Below are 19,930 nucleotides of genomic sequence, written 5' to 3' on the forward strand. Positions count from 1 at the left end.
CATCCACTTTAACACTTTTCCTTTCAGTCCTCCATAAATCTCTAATTTCCATAGCAGTCTCATGTGAGGTACCTTGTCAAAAGCTTTCTTTAAATCCAAATATACACAGTCCATCCATCCCTCTCTCTCTTGTATTTTGTCAACCACTCTTGAATAAAAGCTCAGTAGATTTGTTACACATGACCTCCCTTTCCTAAAGCCAAATTGATGATCCGATAATAACTTATGATCCTCCAGGAACCGTATCCAATATTTCTTTATCACCCTCTCACAAATTTTACCGACCACACTTGTTAGAGACACAGGTCTATAGTTAAGAGGCTCTTCCTTACTGCTTCCCTTATAAATGGGCACCACTTCAGCTCTTTTCCACTCTACTGGTACTTCCCCTATTTCTAATGAGCACCTTATAATATCATATAATGGATCAATCAATTCTTCTCTACACTCCTTCAATAATTTTCCTGAAACTTCATCTGGTCCCATCGCTTTATCATCTTTAAGTTCCTCCAACATTTTATATAACTCCTTTTTAGGTATCTTAATGTCATCCATGTGCATATTTCCTTGTACATTCTGAGGCTTTACAAACATTGTTTCTTTAGTAAATACTTGCTGAAACCTATTATTTAGCAATTCCGCTATATTCTTAGGGTCATCTACTATCCCTTGCTCTCCTTTTAATCTTTCAATGGACTCTCTCTTTTTAAGTTTACCATTTATGAACCTGTAAAACAATTTTGGATGTTCCTTACTCTTGTCTACAATATCTTTTTCAAATTTTATTTCTTCCTCCCTCCTTACCCTCACATACTCATTTCTCGCCACTCTATAATTCTCCTTATTTAGTATATTCCTGCTCTTTTTCCATCTTTTCCAAGCCACATCTCTCTTTTCCTTATCCTTAACACAAGTTGCATTAAACCAATCTTTCCTTCCTTCCTCTCTCAGTTTATACTTTGGTACAAATTTCATAACTCCTTCTTTATAATATTTCATAAAAATCTCATATTTTTTTTGCACTTCTCTGATTTGTAACATCTCCTCCCAATCTAATTTTCTGAAATAATTTTTCAAACTTTCTGTGTCCATCTTTCTATAATTCAATCTACCACTCCTGTATGTCTCGTCTTTCCTTCGCTGTGTTGTTGCTATCTGCATTTCCATAACCACATGATCACTTTTTCCCAAAGGACATTTGTATTGTATATCTCCACATAGGTACACTTCTCTTGTTAACACCAAATCCAGTCTAGCCGGTTCATCATCTCCTCTATATCTAGTATTTTCCTTCACCCTCTGTTCCATCATATTTTCCATCATTAGATTAAGAAATCTCTTTCCCCATGCTTCCTCTCCAACACCACTTACTAGATTTTCCCAATCCACCTCCTTACAATTAAAATCTCCTACTAGTATCACCTTTCTTTTTCCAGATAAAACACTTTCCAAACTCTGTAAAGTATCCTTGATCATATTGTCGTATTCCCTTAATGTCCAAGAATTTGTTTTAGGAGGTACATAGGTCACCATGATTATTAATTCTTTTCCATCACTTTTTATCCTTATGCTTATCACTTTTGCATTGTTCTTCTCATACCAAACCTTATCCACATTTATTTATTTCTTCGTCATAATCATAACTCCTCCTCCACCTTTACTCTCTCTATCCTTTCTTTCTGTGTGTGTGTGTGTGTGTGTATTTACCTACTTGTATTTACCTAATTGTATTGTACAGGGTTCAAGCAGGGCTCATAATGTTCCTGTCTCCATGTATCCATTTTTTTCTTAAAGTAATTCACATTATGTGCTGTAACAACTTCATTATTCAATGCATTCCACTTCACCATTCTGTGTGGAAAACTGTATTTTCCAATATCCTTTACACACTGCTTCATCCTGATCTTCTTTACATGACATCTTGTCCTTCCATCTTTTTCTGTCACTAGCATCAGGTCTTCCTTGTCTATCTTCTCAATGCTATTGACAATCTTGTACATTATTATTAGGTCTCCTCATTCTCTTCTATCTTGTAAGGTTGGTAGTCCCATTTCCTTCAGTTAACATAACATAACATAACATAACATAAATAATAGGATAACAAAGGGCCACCAGGGCCCATCTAGGTTATCCTGTATCAGTCGCACAGCGACCTCGTCATCAGTACTTAAAGATACACTTACAAGTACACAATACATTATATACTAATTCTAAATATTTGGCCCATTAACAGGGCTAAGTCCTGCAGCGAAATCCTCTACAATTTGTGGTCCCCATGCATGGGGATCATGTCATGTTTAACTATAGTAAATTTCTTATAAAAACTATCATGCAGTGCTATACATAATTATAAATCTAATAAATTTAAGTGCTTATCTAATCTGTTTTTAAACATTGTCAAACTAGTATTATTTACAACCCTCTCTGGCAATGCATTCCAGAAGTCTACCACCCTATGACTAAAGAAATATTTTCTTATATCTAACCTGCAGCCTTGCTTTCTAATCTTCCTGCCATGATTTCTAGTCCTACTTCCCTCCTCTAAGGTAAAGAAAGATCTCACATCTATGTAGTTTGTATCTGAGAACATTTTAAATAACTCTATCATATCCCCTCTTATACATCTCCTCTCAAATGAAAACATGTTTAATTCCTTTAATCTATCTCTATACTCCAGGCACTTCAAAGCTGGTATCATCCTAGTTGCTCTTCTCTGAACTGCTTCTAACATGTTGATATCCTGCCTATAGTGGGGTGACCAGGCCTGTATGCAATACTCTAAATGGGGCCTAACATAGGAATTATATAAGCTACGCACCACTTCCTTACTTTTATAACTAACATTTCTATTTATAAAACCCAGGATCCTATTTGCCCTATTTCTTGCTTCTAAACATTGCTTTGAAAATTTCATAGTCCTGTCTATCACTACTCCTAAATCCTTTCCTTCCTCTACTGCCTCTAGCCAACATCCCTCCATCTCATAGTTAAAGTTTGTGTTGTCTTTACCTAAATGCATAACCTGACACTTTTTAGAATTAAACTCCATTTGCCACCTGTCTGCCCATGCTATCAGCCTGTCCAGGTCTCGTATTCTGTAATTGTCCTTTTCACCCTGTACTGCACATGCTATCTTAGTATCATCTGCAAACTTTGATACTTTGCTACTAATTCCTATATCTAAATCGTTAATGTACACCAAGAAAAGAAGAGGTCCTAGCACTGATCCTTGGGGTACCCCACTAACCACTTCCTTCCACTCAGACATTGCCCCATTTAATACTACTCTCTGTTTCCTATCAGAAAGCCATTCACTAATCCAATCAACTAACCTACCCCCTATCCCATGTAGTCTCAATTTGTACACTAGCCTCCTATGCGGTACCTTATCAAACGCCTTGCTAAAATCTAGATATATAACATCTATGCTATTTCCATCATCTAACTCCTTGGTAATATATTCTAAGATATCGAGCAAATTTGTAAGACAGGACCTCCCTGATCTAAAGCCATGTTGGGTATCTTTAATTAATCTATTCTCATTTAAATGCTCCCAAATACTACCCTTAATGATTTTCTCTAGTATCTTACATACTATACTAGTTAAACTGATCGGTCTATCACTGGGCAACAATTTTTTACTTTTTGAATGTTGTCTAGATTTCTACAACTGATTTAGGGTACTTTTGCACTGCTGAATCAGGAAATGGCATCCGTTTCTCTCCATCAGGTCAGGTTTTTGTGCTAAGCTGATTTGAAAAAAATATGATCTTGAGATAAAATCGATTACACTATTGTGGCATTATCAGCTGATTTTTGTCAAGACATATCATCCTAATTATGTTTTTAAGAGAAAAAAATGTTTTTCCAACAACATATATTGATTACCTGATAGAAACATCGATTACTGTAAACTGAATGGTGGGCAATGATAAAGGTAAGTACAAGTAAATTGCATGTTGCTTCACCATTTTTCAAACTTCAGGGCTTGAACTTCCGTTTCTTCGAACTCCTGGAATGCTCAGCGGCAGGGAGGTCTCTCTTCAGAGTCCAGCAGTAGTCAGCCATCATGACTGCATCCCAGCGACCCTGATACCTGGTCTCCATCTCTTTCATGTCCTGATGGAATCTCTCCCCCTGCTCGTCACTCATTGAACCCAGGTTCTCAGGAAACCGGTCCATATGTGAAAATAGGTAGTGCATCTTGACGCTCATGTTGCAGCCCAGGTTTCTGAAAGCAGTCAGCATGTTGTTGACAAGTTCTGCGTAGTTTCTGGCCTTATTGTTGCCAAGAAAGTTCTTCACTACCAGAACAAATGCCTTCCACGCTTCCAGTTCCAATTGCTCATTGAGTTTTGAACTCTGGATCTCTGATGAGCTGACGGATCTGAGGACCGTCAAATATGCCAGCTTTCAACTTCTCCATGGTCAATCCTGGAAAAGCCTGGCACAAGTAAGTGAAGCAGTCACCATCCTTGTCCAGAGCCTTGGTAAACTGCTTGATTAAGCCGAGCTTGATGTGCAGCGGTGGGAAGAGTATTCTGTCTCTGTCCACCAGAGGATCGTTGATGACGTTACTTTCTTTGCAAGGCACCAATTCCTCCGCACAGGCCAGTCCTTTTCGTGTAATGCTGAGCACGGTCCCTACTATCCCACATGCACAGAAAACATGGGTACTTGGTGAAGCCAGACTGTTGTCCCAACAAAAAGTTCACCATCTTCAGGTCAACACAAATAAACCACTTATGCTGATCATAACCAATTTTCTCCAGCACATACTTCACCGCTTCATACTTCTCCTTCAGTGTAGTCGAGTGAGCCAGGGGTATAGAGGCAAATTGGTTGCCGTTGTGTAGCAAAACACATTTCAGTGATCGCTTGCTGCTGTCAATGAACAGTCTCCAATCTTTGGGTTCGTACTGTGGCACTCCAAGCTTGAGAAGTAACTGTGCAATATCTGCACAGTACACCAAGTCCTTGTCCTCAGAGAAAAAACGAAGGTACTCTTGATGCCTATTGCGGAAGAAGCTGATGCGAGCACTGTCAGAGAGGAGGTTTTTCTCCTTCAATCTGGATGCCAACAGTTCGGCAGAATCCTTTGACAAGCTGAGGTCGCGAACTAGATCATTCAACTCCTTTTGGGAAAATGGATGTGGAGCATCGTCTTCAAGAACCACTTCTTCTTCTTCATGACCTTCAACACTGGATGCATCTTCGTCACTAATGTCAGAAAGTTCTCCGAAGATAGGCACTGGAATTTCATCACAATGAGCTACAGGACGACGTGCTGATTGAAGATCAGGATACTTGAGGCTGCCCGGTTCTTTCTGTTGATCCCAGTCACATCAACAGCGCAGAAGCAGTCAGTGACATGGTTTGACAGCTCCTCCAAACCATGGGAATTCCAAAGTTCAGACTCCTCTTGCTATTGGTCCACCCACGTAGAGTCTCGGTGCATGCCTTGCACACCATGTGTGGCGCCCAAGCTTTATCCTGGTCACCAAGTTTAATACCAAAATAAGCATGGTAAGCACGCCCACGAAACTTGTGACTGGCTTCCTATTAAGAGCAATGGTGTATTCTCCACATATGTAGCAGAAGACGTCGGGCTTATTTCAGCACGATCTTCTGGCCGAAGCCATATCATTCACCTGCAAAACAAAAATAGGTACAAATTAGTCATAAGTTAGCGCACGAAGGTATTGCACATTCTTCAGAGTTCGTTATTTCAAGAAATACAACTTTTTTGTATCACATTATCACAAAATTACAACCAGTGGCTTCACATTCAGTTGCCACTTCCACTGTACACAACCACCGCAGCCCACCACGTTCCGTATTTGGCACCATCAGCACGACAACGCAAACATTTCGCAACACACATGAAGCGAAAACACCCGTATGCGCTGGTGGAGTTTCCTATACACTTCGTGGGGCGGCTGCCCCATTAACTTAGTTTTGATCCACCAACTTTATACTTTGCCGCACCAATTTTTTGGAAGATTTCGAGGTTTTATGACTTCAAACTGATCCCTTTTCAACATAATCACCCAGAACTATCTGACCTGAATACTTCTTGTCATTAAAATAATCATATCCAATCAAAACAATTATTCGACATGGCATTTTACCCCCACCAACTTCTTCTAAAATGCTCCACACATGCGTACATGTGAACAAAAACGAAGAAAACGACATGTGGCCATTGCTTAAAAACTTGACCTGATTGAGCAAAACCAATGTGATTTTTGGATTCAGCGCATCAGATTCCTTCTAAATCACCTGAAAAAACGCAGACAACAAATTTGTTGTTGACCAGTGATTCGCATCATCCTTCCTATCTTTTTTAAATACTGGAGTAACATTAGCTAACTTCCAGTCCTGTGGTATCTCAGCAAACCTAAGTGATCTTTCAAAGATTAACTTAAGTGCTTCAGAAATACTGTCTACACCCTCCCTAAGTACTCTGGCATGTAGCTCATCAGGACCACTAGCTTTCCTATCGTCTAGTTCAAGAATAAATTTCCTAATAATTCCCGGTTTTATATCAATATTTTCTAAAGCTCTTAAACTACTCGTCGCACTGTTTGTAACAGGATTTCCTATTCTTTCCCTAGTAAATACTGAAGAAAATTGTTCATTCAATAATTCTACTATGTCTTCATTTTGATCCACTACTACACCATTTTTTCTGAGTGGTCCAATCCTATCCTTATTTCTTTTATCACTGACCTTGTAATAACTATATAATTTTTGGGGATCTTTACTCCCAGCTCTAGCTAGTTTTATCTCTGCCTGCCTTTTACTTTTTTATAACCTTACTCAAATCATCTCTGACCTGTCTGTACCTAATCAAATCTACATCTTCCCCACTTTTTCTGCAACTCTCTGTATGCCCTCTTCTTCTCTCTGATCTGGCTACCTATCTCATGAGTCCACCATAATGGTTTCCTGTTTCTCTGCCTTATATCTTTGTAAGGGATACACTGCATCACTATACCCTTTACTACAAACTTAAAAATATCCCACATCTCCTGTGCAGTTTTATTCCAAAACTATCTTCCCAGTTTACCTCTCCTAATAACTGACGTAACCTACCATAATTGCCTTTCTGATAGTTTGGGACTCTAGTCTTATTCACTATATTATCCCTACTGGAATTAATGATAAATCTAATTATATGATGGTCACTGTTTGCTAAAGTCTCTCCTACCTCAACTTCCTTTAAACAATGCTCAATATTTGTTAGTACTATGTCTAAAACCTTCCTCCCCCTAGTAGGTTTATCTACCATCTGCACTAAATAGTTATCCTGAAAACTTTCCATAAACTTATTTTCACTAGCATCTCCTATCATCCTCTCCCAGTTTACTGACTTAAGATTAAAATCCCCTAAGATAATTGTCTGACTAGTACACCCCCTATTTATCTCATCTACCATAAGGTTGTCTACCTCTGCTGACTGGTTAGGTTCTTCATATGTTAGGTCCTTTAGTTCCAGCACTATACCTTTGTAATAATCTTCTGTATTCGTTCTTATCTTCTTATATCCTTTTAGAGGTCAGAGACCACATCACTGCTGCATATTCCAGCTTTGGACATATCATGCTTCTGATGATTTTTTTTCATATCTTTTTCCATGAATAGAAATGCCACTTTTATATTAGTCAACACTTTAGATGATATTCCAAATATCTTGCTTATGTGATTTTTGGGGTTCAGATTTTCCTGCATAATCACTCCCAGATCTTTTTCCTCTTTAGTCTTCATAATTTTTGTTTTTTCCATTAGATAGTTCCATACTGGTCTTTTGCTCTTTCCTAGTTTCATTATATGACATTTCTTGGCATTGAACTACAATTTCCACTTTGTACTCCACTCATAGATCTTATTTTTATCATCCTGTACTTCTTACTCCACTCATACATCTTATTTATATCTTCCTGTAACAGCAAGCAGTCCTCCCGGGTTTTGATAACTCTTAGTAGCTTTGCATCATCAGCAAATAAATTAATGTAACTTTATCCCATCGTGAATGTTGTTTCCATAAATCTGAAACATATTGGGGGCTAACACTGACTCTTGTGGCACTGCTTGTTACTTTACCCCAAGATGAGTATGTATCTCTGATCACAGTTCTTATCTCCCTGTCTTTCAAATACTCCCTTGTCCATTCTAACAAAGTTCCTTGCAGTTATCCTATGTTCTATAGTTTCTAAAGTAGTCTTCCATGAGGGACTTTATCAAAAGCCTTTTTTATTTCCAGGTATACTATGTCTACCCATCCATCTGTTATCCAATCCTTCTATTACTCTCGTATAGAAGCTTGATAAGTTTGAAACACATGACTGTCCAGTCCTGAACCCAAATTGTCTATTTGATACGACTTATTCTTCTTCCAGATGTATGTGTGTATGTAGATATGGGTGTGTGAAGGATATGCATTTACTTGGTTACAGTATAGTATTATAAGGTTTGAGATATGTTTGTGATTCTGCTCCCATACATATATATGTATAGTTTCTCTTTTAATCTTCATTTAGTCTACCCCAGATATCAACAAGGTTTGTTAAAATGTATCTGAAAAAGTTTTTTTTTATATTTATTGTTAAAGTGCTCACTTATTGCTCCATATACCTAATGCATCAGTTCATATATTGCCAGAAGATTTCTAGAAATCATATTAAAATTTTTTACTAGGTTTGCTCTTATGTTCCATCTGATAGCTCATGAGCTATCATATCAGAAAATTTCAAGTAACACCTTGTGATGGTAGTGCTGCCAAGAAGCATGATACCATCATGGAAGTGCATGATTGTATGTTGGTACCTTGACACTGGCCCTTACCCTTGGAGGCTCCTATATGGTGCTGGATTTCTCTCTCTCTCTCTCTCTTTTTTTTTTATTTAAATTTTACATAAGGTTTTCACTACATTGATACACATAGTATTACATACATATATACATACATGGTAATAAATTAAAGTGTATATAAATACCATCACTGTAGTCTTTAACCTAATGGCTTAAAGTACCACTTTTCCTCGTGGCACAATTTCAAAAGCCTCAAGTGCACTATTTGTTTGTTCACTAATTAGTTAATAGCACCATTGGTGTGGGGCATGTTCCTCGCCACCTGTGAGCAGCAGTTTTCACCTGCTGGGTTGTCATTTCACTCACTGCTGGCACTACTGTAATGAACTTGTTCCACAAGCGAGCCACTCTGGAGATGAAGGTCCTCTAGTGCTGGCTGGCGCGAGACCTTGGCAACCCCACTTGCTCGTGGCTGGAGAGTACCATTCTCGTATCTCTTTCAGCCACTCGCGGGGGGAGCTGTAGTGTTGCCAGGTGAGGTATGCCTTGCACCTGGGCCTTGTGGAACACCACCAGTGCTGCGACGTCACAACGATGTTCCAGCGTGTCCAGGGATCTCTCTTCCTGTTGTGGAGGCGGCGGGGGGGGTGTATCCTCCAACAGCCGCTGCACACATCGCTCGATCTTATCCAGCCGTTGCAGGTGTGTAGCCGCGCTGGATATACAGGTCAGGACCCCATACTCCAGGTAGGGTCTTATCTGGGCCTTGTACAGCAGTTGGATTCCACGTTTGTCCAGTAATCCAACTACCCTTCGTAAGTCAGAGACCCGGAGAGAGGCTTGTTGGGCAACGTGCTTGAGGTGGCGGTCAAATCGGAGCTCTCGGTCTAGGTCCACTCCAAGAACTTTGATATATTCCTGGAGTGGGAGGGTGATGGAGCCAAACATCACCTTTCCTTCAACCTCCTGCCTTGCTGCTAGAGACCGAGAGATCACCATTGCCTGTGTCTTCTCAGGGGCGAACTGCACCTGCCAGCGCTTTCCCCACTCTTGTATCACGCCGAGTTGTCGGTTGACATCATCGATGGCATGACAACAATTCTGACGAGGGTAGGAGATGGACAGCGTGGAGTCATCAGCATATGCGGAGATTGCTGGCAGGCTCCTGAGAAGGTCGTCAATATACAGGTTCCAGAGGACCGGTCCCAGCACAGATCCCTGAGGGACTGAGGCTCCCACTGGAAGGTCCCCTGACTGCTGCCCGATGACGACGACATGTAGGGTTCTTCCTTGTAGGTAGTCGCTCATCAACATTAGCAGGTGGCCTTGTATGCCTTTGGCACGAAGCTTTTCAAGCAGGCCTGCATGCCATACCCGATCAAAGGCTCCTGCTATGTTGAGGGCGACTACAAGGGTGTCCAGGCCATTGTCCAGGGAGTCCTGCCAATCCCTCTCTCTCTCTCTCTCTCTCTCTCTCTCTCTCTCTCTCTCTCTCTCTCTCTCTCTCTCTCTCAGCTCTTTGTTGGGAAATGTTGCTACTTACTGATAATTGTATCAACACTTGCCATGTACATACTCTTTTCATGTGTATTTACAGAAATCGACAAAGGAAGAAACTGCAGAAACATCCAGCCATGATGAAACGTTACTTGACTACCTGGACAAGAGGGCAAGTCAAAGTTAGGTGACAGACATATAGATAGGTGGATTTTTGTGGAAAATAATGGTTGCCAGCACAATCTTCACCCAGGAATCACATGAAATGACTGGAAGGTCAAGTGTAGTTAACCAGAAGAATTTGGCTCAACCAAAAACTTATATTTGGTGTGAAGAATGGGCATTATAATGCAGTTGCACTGTGGCAATAGTTTTTTTTTTTTTTTTATCTGCCCATGGAATAAATGATGTAGTTTTATGTGTAGAATCATGTGAGAGCTTAAAATTTGAAGACTTTTTTTTTTGGTAAATTTTAACTTGAAATTCTACCTAAATTCAGTATTCCCAGCCTTTTACCAACACCACTAAATAGCTAACTTAGAGTAAAGTGAGTGTATCAGTTTGATTTTATAGAATGAAAATGGATTCATAATAGTGAAATGAATGATCATGATACAACTGGTACATTTAATATTCCTTTAGAAAACAATCATCAAATACAATAACTGGTTTTACTGTCATGATCATATGTTGCTGCACACCATAGAGAACATGTCTTTCTTGCTTCTGTTCTTACTTATCACCTCCCTGTTGACCACCTGAGCTCAGATGTAGCCTTCTCTCTTCTCCTGGCTGTACACATGATTGCTGGCCTCACTCACTTGCTGCACACAGTACTCTATACTCTGGGTGTGTGAGGGCCAGACATAGACATACATGGGGTTGTTCAGGAAATCTCACCGCCAGCTTGGATGTTATCCAGATATATGAGATCAGTGAGGATCTTAGTTTGTAGATTGATTTCAGGAATCTTCCTGACTCTGAAGGTATCATTACCAACTGATTCATCATGCCCAGATTCTCCCATAAGTCTCATATCAAAGATCTTCTTGACTGTTGCTCTTTTCTCCTCCTCATCCTTACTGCAGAGCATTGCCTGCAGAACTGGCTCAGGATGAGCATGCATGGGTATGATGCCCCATCGTCATCACGGAATCTCTTTGGAACTCGGGCATCCCTGGACATCGCATTTAGGGGACCGTCCAGTGAGGTTTTTGAAAAATCGAAAATAAAGAGGTACGTGAGTAATTCTTTTTTTTCGCTGGTAGATGTTTATTACATGATGTTAGTTTAGTAGTTACAAACGAATCGATTCATAAATAATTACATGAAAAATATAAAAAAAATCAATTTTTTGAAAAAAAAAAATTTCCTGTAAACTTTGTCACCAGAGGATATATTTCAATTTTGCCAGTATGGATATGAAGTATGTCGTATACCAAAACTTTTCACCTCAGAATTTTTTATTTTTTTTATTTTGATGGCCATTATGAATTTTTGAATTTTTTTTATTTTTTTTATATAAAATTATATTGCGGCACTTAAAAAAAAAATCCAAATTCTATAAGATAGAAATGTAGCAGCTTCATTGAGCTTCAAAATGATATCTCAAAATTGAAAATCCGTTGAGAAATGTGGGAGAAGATTTGATTTGAATGATAAAAAATGGAAACTGAGAAAAAGGCAAAAAAAAAACCCCAGAGATGTCATTTTCGTCCTCTATGACCCTGTACATTTATTTGGGTTGGATATTTCGTGTTCATACACAACCATGTACATCACATATCCTTTTTAGGCATGTTTAGAATATTCTGTACGACTCATATGGCACCTGGCTGCCCCTACAATGATTATAGTTTCACTTCACGAATTTCAACTGACGTCACAGTGGTAGCCAACGAGAGATGCCATGCTACCATTCCACCATCAGTCGGTTGCTACCTCCTCGCAGTCACGCATCTAGCCGTTCTTGCTCCGTTCTACTCCAAGCAACGTCTCGCTGGGTAAGCTTTCTCCTATACAGTCCTAAGTTGACTGTGGATGAACAAGCAGTGTGGAATTTGTACGGGGGTTAATGCCGCCTTACGGTGACGCCATATGGTGTATTATGTCCGTCTTGTCTTAGAAACATGTCTGTCTGTCTCCAATCCCAAAACCAACCCGAGACTCTGTGATAGACATGTTTCTAAGATCTAGTAAATGTAAGGTCTGACCGCGGTGGCCTGACAACAAAAGCATAAGAATAACTAGTTTCCTTGACAACTGAAGAAGAGACAAGTCCACAGTATGGCCAAGACCACAGATATAATCCAACACTACCTGAGGATCCCAAGTTGTATGGGAGCGTGGAAGAGAAGGTCTCTCTAAGAAAACTGCGTTCATAAACCGAGAGATTAACGGATGTTGTCCTGCAGGATGACCATCAATAGTAGCAATAGCAGAGATGGCTGAACGGATTGTATTCATGGAGCTGTATCCCCGACCTGTGCTGCGTTGATATTGTAACAAAAGGTGATCCAACAGGATACTCACAGGTGGCTGAAACGGATCAGTTTCCCTTCGGGGGCAAAACAACAACCAGCTGCTGATATGCGGCCAATATTGTGCCCTAGTACTAGTTCTCCAGGAACAAAGGAAAAACTGGGCAACCTCCTGCGAAAGGCCACGACGCATGAATGCTGCCCGGAGAGCACCATCGCTGTCAAAACCAACCTCCGAGCTCGAGGGTGTGTTAGAGTTGGTTGTTGAGGGAGAAACAGAGGACACGTGTGGAAGCAAAACTGGATCGGCTGCCAACAACTGAAGGGCCGTTGGAAACCACACTTGTGTCGGCCAGAGTGGAAGAAACATCAGAGCTGTCACTTTGTTGTCCTGTAGTTTCTGGAGAACTCTGGAGACAATGCTGAAAGGTGGAAATACATATAAGCTCTTACCACCCCAATCCAAGGTGAAGGCATTAGTGCACATAGCAGATGGGTCTGGCTTCCAGGAGACATAGGCAGGCAATTGAGCATTTAATCCCTTCGCGCCAGATGTTAAAAAAGCCCGCCTGTATGATATACGGGTGGTAGTGCCTTCCTTGAGCGGGAAACTCGTGCAAGCTTGTCATACTTGTCGTCTTTGTGTATTATGCTGCTATTTTTTAGTCACTATATCGCCTTCGAAGAAGAAAGTGGATGCTTCTCTCTTTGAGAGAAAAGAGAGAGAGAGAGAGAGAGAGAGAGAGAGAGACATTTGCTAATATTTTAGACACAAGCGGACGCATGTAGCTTATCTTTCGAGAGAAGGAAGAAGAGAGGAGAGAGAAGAGAGAGAGAGAGAGAGAGAGAGAGAGAGAGAGAGAGAGAGAGAGAGAGAGAGAGAGAGAGATTGTGTGTTTGTTGTTTTGTATGTGTGTGTGTGTGTATTTACCTATAGTGTGTGTGTGTGTGTGTGTGTGTGTGTGTGTGTGTGTGTGTTTACCTAATTGTATTTACCTAATTGTAACATACGGGAAAAGAGCTATGCTCGTGTTGTCCCGTCTCCATATCTATTAATGTCCAGCTTTTCTTAAAATCATGAATATTCCTTGCGTTGACCACTTCCACGTCTAAACTATTCCATGCTTCCACCCTTCTATGAGGAAGCTATATTTTTCACATCTCTCCTATAAGTGGCCATTTTAGTTTTTCCCATGCCCTCTCGACATTCTTCCATTCCACATACACAGATCTTCCCTATCCATTTTTCCATGCCAATCATCACTCTGTATATTGCTATCAGGTCTCCCCTTTCTCTTCTGTTTTCCAGGGTTGGAAGTTGCATTCTTTTCAGTCTGTCTTCATAAGTCAAATCTCTTAAGTCAGGCACCATTTTCGTTGCAGCCCTCTGTACTTTCTCTAGTTTCCTTATGTGTTTCTTTAAGTTCGGAGCCCACTGTATTGTTGCATATTCAAGCCTCGGTCTTATCATTGCAGTAATTATTTTCTTCATCATTTCTTCATCTAGATATACGAACGCCACTCTTATGTTCCTCAATAAGTTCAATACTTCTCCAATTATTTTGTTTATATGTCTCTCTGGCGATAGGTCATTGGTAATTGTCACCCCAAGGTCTTTTTCTTCATGACTGGTTTTATGTCTTCATTTCCTATCTTGTACATACTCCTGATTCTTCTTTCACTCTTGCCAAACTCTATTTTCTTGCATTTTGTCGTGTTGAACTCCATTTGCCATGTACAGCTCCATTTCCATATTCTGTCCAAGTCTTCCTGGAGTAGTTCGCAATCTTTGTCACATCTCACTTTTCGTAACAATTTTGCATCGTCTGCAAATAGGCTCACATAACTGGACACCCCATCCACCATGTCATTTATGTAGACTGCGAACATTACTGGTGCCAACACTGATCCCTGTGGAACTCCACTCTCCACCAATCCCCATTCTGATGGTCTGTCCTTAATTATTGTTCTCATTTCTCTTCCTACCAAAAGTCTTCCATCCATTTTAGTAAACTGCCATGCACTCCTCCTACCATTTCAAGTTTCCAGATCAGTCTCTGGTGTGGTACCTTATCAAAGGCCTTTTTTAAATCCAGATATATTCCATCAGCCCAACCATCTCTTTCCTGTATTACATCTATCACCCTCGAATAGTAACATATCAGGTTTGTCGTGCATGAACGCCCTTTCCTAAAACCAAATTGACACTCACAAAGTATGTCATTTTTCTCCAAGAAGTCTGTCCATCTAGTCTTCACCACCCTCTCACACATCTTAGCTACCACACTTGTAAGTGACACTGGTCTATAGTTCAATGGGTCTCTCTTGTTACCTGATTTATAGATTGGGACAATGTTAGCTCTTTTCCAGTCTTGGGGCACTACACCTTCCCTTAATGAGGCATCAATTACTTCACAAACTTTTTCTGCCAATTGCTCCTGCATTCTCTTAAAATCCATCCTGATACCCCATCAGGTCCCACAGCTTTTCTCACTTCTAAACTCCCCATCATGTTCTTGATCTCCTCCACAGTTACTTGAAACTCCTTCATAATCCCTTTCTGTTCCATTACCAGTGGTTTGTCAAAAGCAGTCTCCTTTGTGAATACCTTCCGAAAGCATCCATTCATAGCCTCTGCCATTTCCTGGGATCTTCACTGTATACTCCATTTACTTCTAAACTTTCAATACTTTCTCTATTTTTGATGTTGTTGTTCACATGTCTGTAAAAAGCCTTGGTTGGTCTTTACATTTATCAATTATATCCTTTTCTTGTTTCTTTCTTTCTTCTCTTCTAATCAACACATATTCATTTCTTGCTCTTTTGTAACTTTCCCACTGCTTAATCCGTCTTTTCCTTCTCCACCTCTTCCATGCATCCTCTTTTCTTGTTCTAGCCTTTTCACATCTATCGTTAAACCAGTCCTGCTTTCCAACTTCTCTATGTTGTCTTATTGGTACAAATTTTTCTCACCTTCTTTGTATATTTTATAAATTCCTTCCACTTTTCATTTGCTCCTTAGCACTCTTGAATTTCATCCAATTTGTCTCTTGAAAGAATTTCTTTAGGTTTCCAAAATCTGTCTTGGCATAATTCCATCTTCCCACTTTATATTCTTCATTTCTTCTAGATTTCTCTTCGTCTATCACCTTGAACTCCAAAACTGCATGATCACTCTTTGCTAAAGGGCATGTGTGTGTGTGTGTGTGTGTGTGTGTGTGTGTGTGTGTGTGTGTATTTACCTAATTGTATTTACCTAATTGTAACATAGTGTGTGTGTGTGTGTGTGTGTGTGTGTGTGTGTGTGTGTGTATTTACCTAATTGTATTTACCTAATTGTAACATACGGGAAAAGAGCTATGCTCGTGTTGTCCCGTCTCCATATCTATTAATGTCCAGCTTTTTCTTAAAATCATGAATATTCCTTGCATTGACCACTTCCACGTCTAAACTATTCCATGCTTCCACCCTTCTATGAGGAAGCTATATTTTTCACATCTCTCCTATAAGTGGCCATTTTAGTTTTTCCCATGCCCTCTCGACATTCTTCCATTCCACATACACAGATCTTCCCTATCCATTTTTCCATGCCAATCATCACTCTGTATATTGCTATCAGGTCTCCCCTTTCTCTTCTGTTTTCCAGGGTTGGAAGTTGCATTCTTTTCAGTCTGTCTTCATAAGTCAAATCTCTTAAGTCAGGCACCATTTTCGTTGCAGCCCTCTGTACTTTCTCTAGTTTCCTTATGTGTTTCTTTAAGTTCGGAGCCCACTGTATTGTTGCATATTCAAGCCTCGGTCTTATCATTGCAGTAATTATTTTCTTCATCATTTCTTCATCTAGATATACGAACGCCACTCTTATGTTCCTCAATAAGTTCAATACTTCTCCAATTATTTTGTTTATATGTCTCTCTGGCGATAGGTCATTGGTAATTGTCACCCCAAGGTCTTTTCTTCATGACTGGTTTTATGTCTTCATTTCCTATCTTGTACATACTCCTGATTCTTCTTTCACTCTTGCCAAACTCTATTTTCTTGCATTTTGTCGTGTTGAACTCCATTTGCCATGTACAGCTCCATTTCCATATTCTGTCCAAGTCTTCCTGGAGTAGTTCGCAATCTTTGTCACATCTCACTTTTCTTAACAATTTTGCATCGTCTGCAAATAGGCTCACATAACTGGACACCCCATCCACCATGTCATTTATGTAGACTGCGAACATTACTGGTGCCAACACTGATCCCTGTGGAACTCCACTCTCCACCAATCCCCATTCTGATGGTCTGTCCTTAATTATTGTTCTCATTTCTCTTCCTACCAAAAGTCTTCCATCCATTTTAGTAAACTGCCATGCACTCCTCCTACCATTTCAAGTTTCCAGATCAGTCTCTGGTGTGGTACCTTATCAAAGGCCTTTTTTAAATCCAGATATATTCCATCAGCCCAACCATCTCTTTCCTGTATTACATCTATCACCCTCGAATAGTAACATATCAGGTTTGTCGTGCATGAACGCCCTTTTCTAAAACCAAATTGACACTCACAAAGTATGTCATTTTTCTCCAAGAAGTCTGTCCATCTAGTCTTCACCACCCTCTCACACATCTTAGCTACCACACTTGTAAGTGACACTGGTCTATAGTTCAATGGGTCTCTCTTGTTACCTGATTTATAGATTGGGACAATGTTAGCTCTTTTCCAGTCTTGGGGCACTACACCTTCCCTTAATGAGGCATCAATTACTTCACAAACTTTTTCTGCCAATTGCTCCCTGCATTCTCTTAAAATCCATCCTGATACCCCATCAGGTCCCACAGCTTTTCTCACTTCTAAACTCCCCATCATGTTCTTGATCTCCTCCACAGTTACTTGAAACTCCTTCATAATCCCTTTCTGTTCCATTACCAGTGGTTTGTCAAAAGCAGTCTCCTTTGTGAATACCTTCCGAAAGCATCCATTCATAGCCTCTGCCATTTCCTGGGATCTTCACTGCATACTCCATTTACTTCTAAACTTTCAATACTTTCTCTATTTTTGATGTTGTTGTTCACATGTCTGTAAAAAGCCTTGGTTGGTCTTTACATTTATCAATTATATCCTTTTCTTGTTTCTTTCTTTCTTCTCTTCTAATCAACACATATTCATTTCTTGCTCTTTTGTAACTTTCCCACTGCTTAATCCGTCTTTTCCTTCTCCACCTCTTCCATGCATCCTCTTTTCTTGTTCTAGCCTTTTCACATCTATCGTTAAACCAGTCCTGCTTTCCAACTTCTCTATGTTGTCTTATTGGTACAAATTTTTCTCACCTTCTTTGTATATTTTATAAATTCCTTCCACTTTTCATTTGCTCCTTAGCACTCTTGAATTTCATCCAATTTGTCTCTTGAAAGAATTTCTTTAGGTTTCCAAAATCTGTCTTGGCATAATTCCATCTTCCCACTTTATATTCTTCATTTCTTCTAGATTTCTCTTCGTCTATCACCTTGAACTCCAAAACTGCATGATCACTCTTTGCTAAAGGGCACTCCACCCTCATCTCCTCAATGACCATTGGCTCTGTACTAAAGACCAAGTCCAGTCTTGACGATGCTCCCTCTCCTCCAAACCTAGTATCTTCTTTGACCCACTGAGTTAACACATTTTCCATTGCCAGTGTCAATAGTGTATTTCCCATGTTGTCTCTGATCCTTCCATTGACCAGTCCTCCCAACACACCTCTTTACAATTAAAATCTCCCATCATTATAGTTCGTTCACAGCCACCCAACATTTCTTCCAGACATGTTCCTGTATCACTTATCATTTCTTCATATTCCTGTACTGACCATGCATTTGTCTTAGGTGGTACGTACACCACTATGTAGTGCCTCTTTTTCCTTCATTAGTTTCTGCTCTGATCTTTAGCACTTCTGCCTTTCCCATACCTTTTTCACTTGATCCACCTTTATATCTTTTTAACCAGCAACATCACTCCTCCTCCCATCTTACCTACTCTATTTCTTTTCCAAACGTTATATTTCCCTTCTCCAACCTTCATCAGGTCTTCTCCTCTCTCAGTTTTGTTTCAGTAAGACCCACAATATCTGGGTTCTTGTCCCTCAAGTAATCGTTGAGTTCTAAAATCCCGATATCACTCCATTTATGTTGGAATACATTACATTTCGCTCATATGTAAGTTTCTTTAGTCCTTTCTTGCTGTACTTTTCTGGGTTATGAACCACTTCCTCAGTCTCATATCCAAGATTCTCCAGAAAAACTCTTTCTTCTCCTCTTCTGTCCTCTCTTCATTTTTTTCAAAGCCTCCTTTCTCAACTCATTTAACATTTCTCTTTCCTTTTCACCGAGATCTCTTCTCAACCAAATCTTCCTTGTTGTTTCCTGCTGGGCTAGCCTCCATGACTTCTCCACCAATTCATCTACATCCTTTTGTGACTTAAGTTTGATTCTTATTGGCCTCATACCTTCTCTTGTGAACTTTCCAATTCTATGGAAGTCCTCTATTTCTTGTACTAGGTCTTTTCCTCCTCCTGCACCACATTAATGATATTATTTATCACCTTTTTATGTTTTCTCTCTCTCCATTTTACTCGGTGTCTTATCCTCCTCCACACCAAATATCACCACACATCTCTTTTTGTCTACAGTTTCCCTCACCAATGTCTCATTTGACTTAATAACCTTCACCACTTTCTCAGCTATCTTCTCTTCTATGATCTGTTGATCTATAATTTCAGCAAGGCCCAAAGTTTTCTCCCAGACTCTTTGATTTCCTTTTCCAGACTTGCAACTTTGTAATTTACCTCCTTTCTTTCCACTTCCTGACTTTTTCCATTCAGCCTGCTTCTCCATCACTTTTCCTAGAGATTCTCCACATTTTCGCAATTCACTTTAATTAGCTTAACTTCCTCTTTCAGTGCTGCATTTTCCTTCTTCATATCGGCACAGTCTTTCTTTACATTGTCATAACTCGTTTCCAGGCCCTCATACTTTTCAAACAGTTTTCAATTTTACCTTCTAACTCCAGAATTTTCTTCACATAAGCGCTCTTCTCCATTATTCCTTGAAACCCTGTGAAGTCTGATTCCTCTTTCGAGTTCACGGCCGCCATGTTGCGCAGACGTAAACAAACCAGCTGA

At 39.9% G+C, this 19,930-nt stretch overlaps 1 protein-coding gene across 2 annotated transcripts in view; it reads left to right on the forward strand.

The window, feature by feature from the left end:
• The window catches only part of LOC123517186 (protein abrupt-like), a 146,586-nt gene that overhangs the window by 95,625 nt on the left and 31,031 nt on the right, over positions 1 to 19,930 (forward strand). For both annotated transcript variants that reach the window (XM_045277186.1, XM_045277187.1), the window contains exon 5: positions 9,318 to 11,547. In XM_045277186.1, coding sequence (XP_045133121.1) covers positions 9,318 to 9,524 — 207 coding nt within the window. In that variant the 3' untranslated portion in view covers positions 9,525 to 11,547. The remainder of the gene's footprint in view (positions 1 to 9,317; positions 11,548 to 19,930) is intronic.

Source organism: Portunus trituberculatus, chromosome 41, assembly GCF_017591435.1.
Source record: "Portunus trituberculatus isolate SZX2019 chromosome 41, ASM1759143v1, whole genome shotgun sequence".
NCBI lineage: Eukaryota > Metazoa > Arthropoda > Malacostraca > Decapoda > Portunidae > Portunus > Portunus trituberculatus.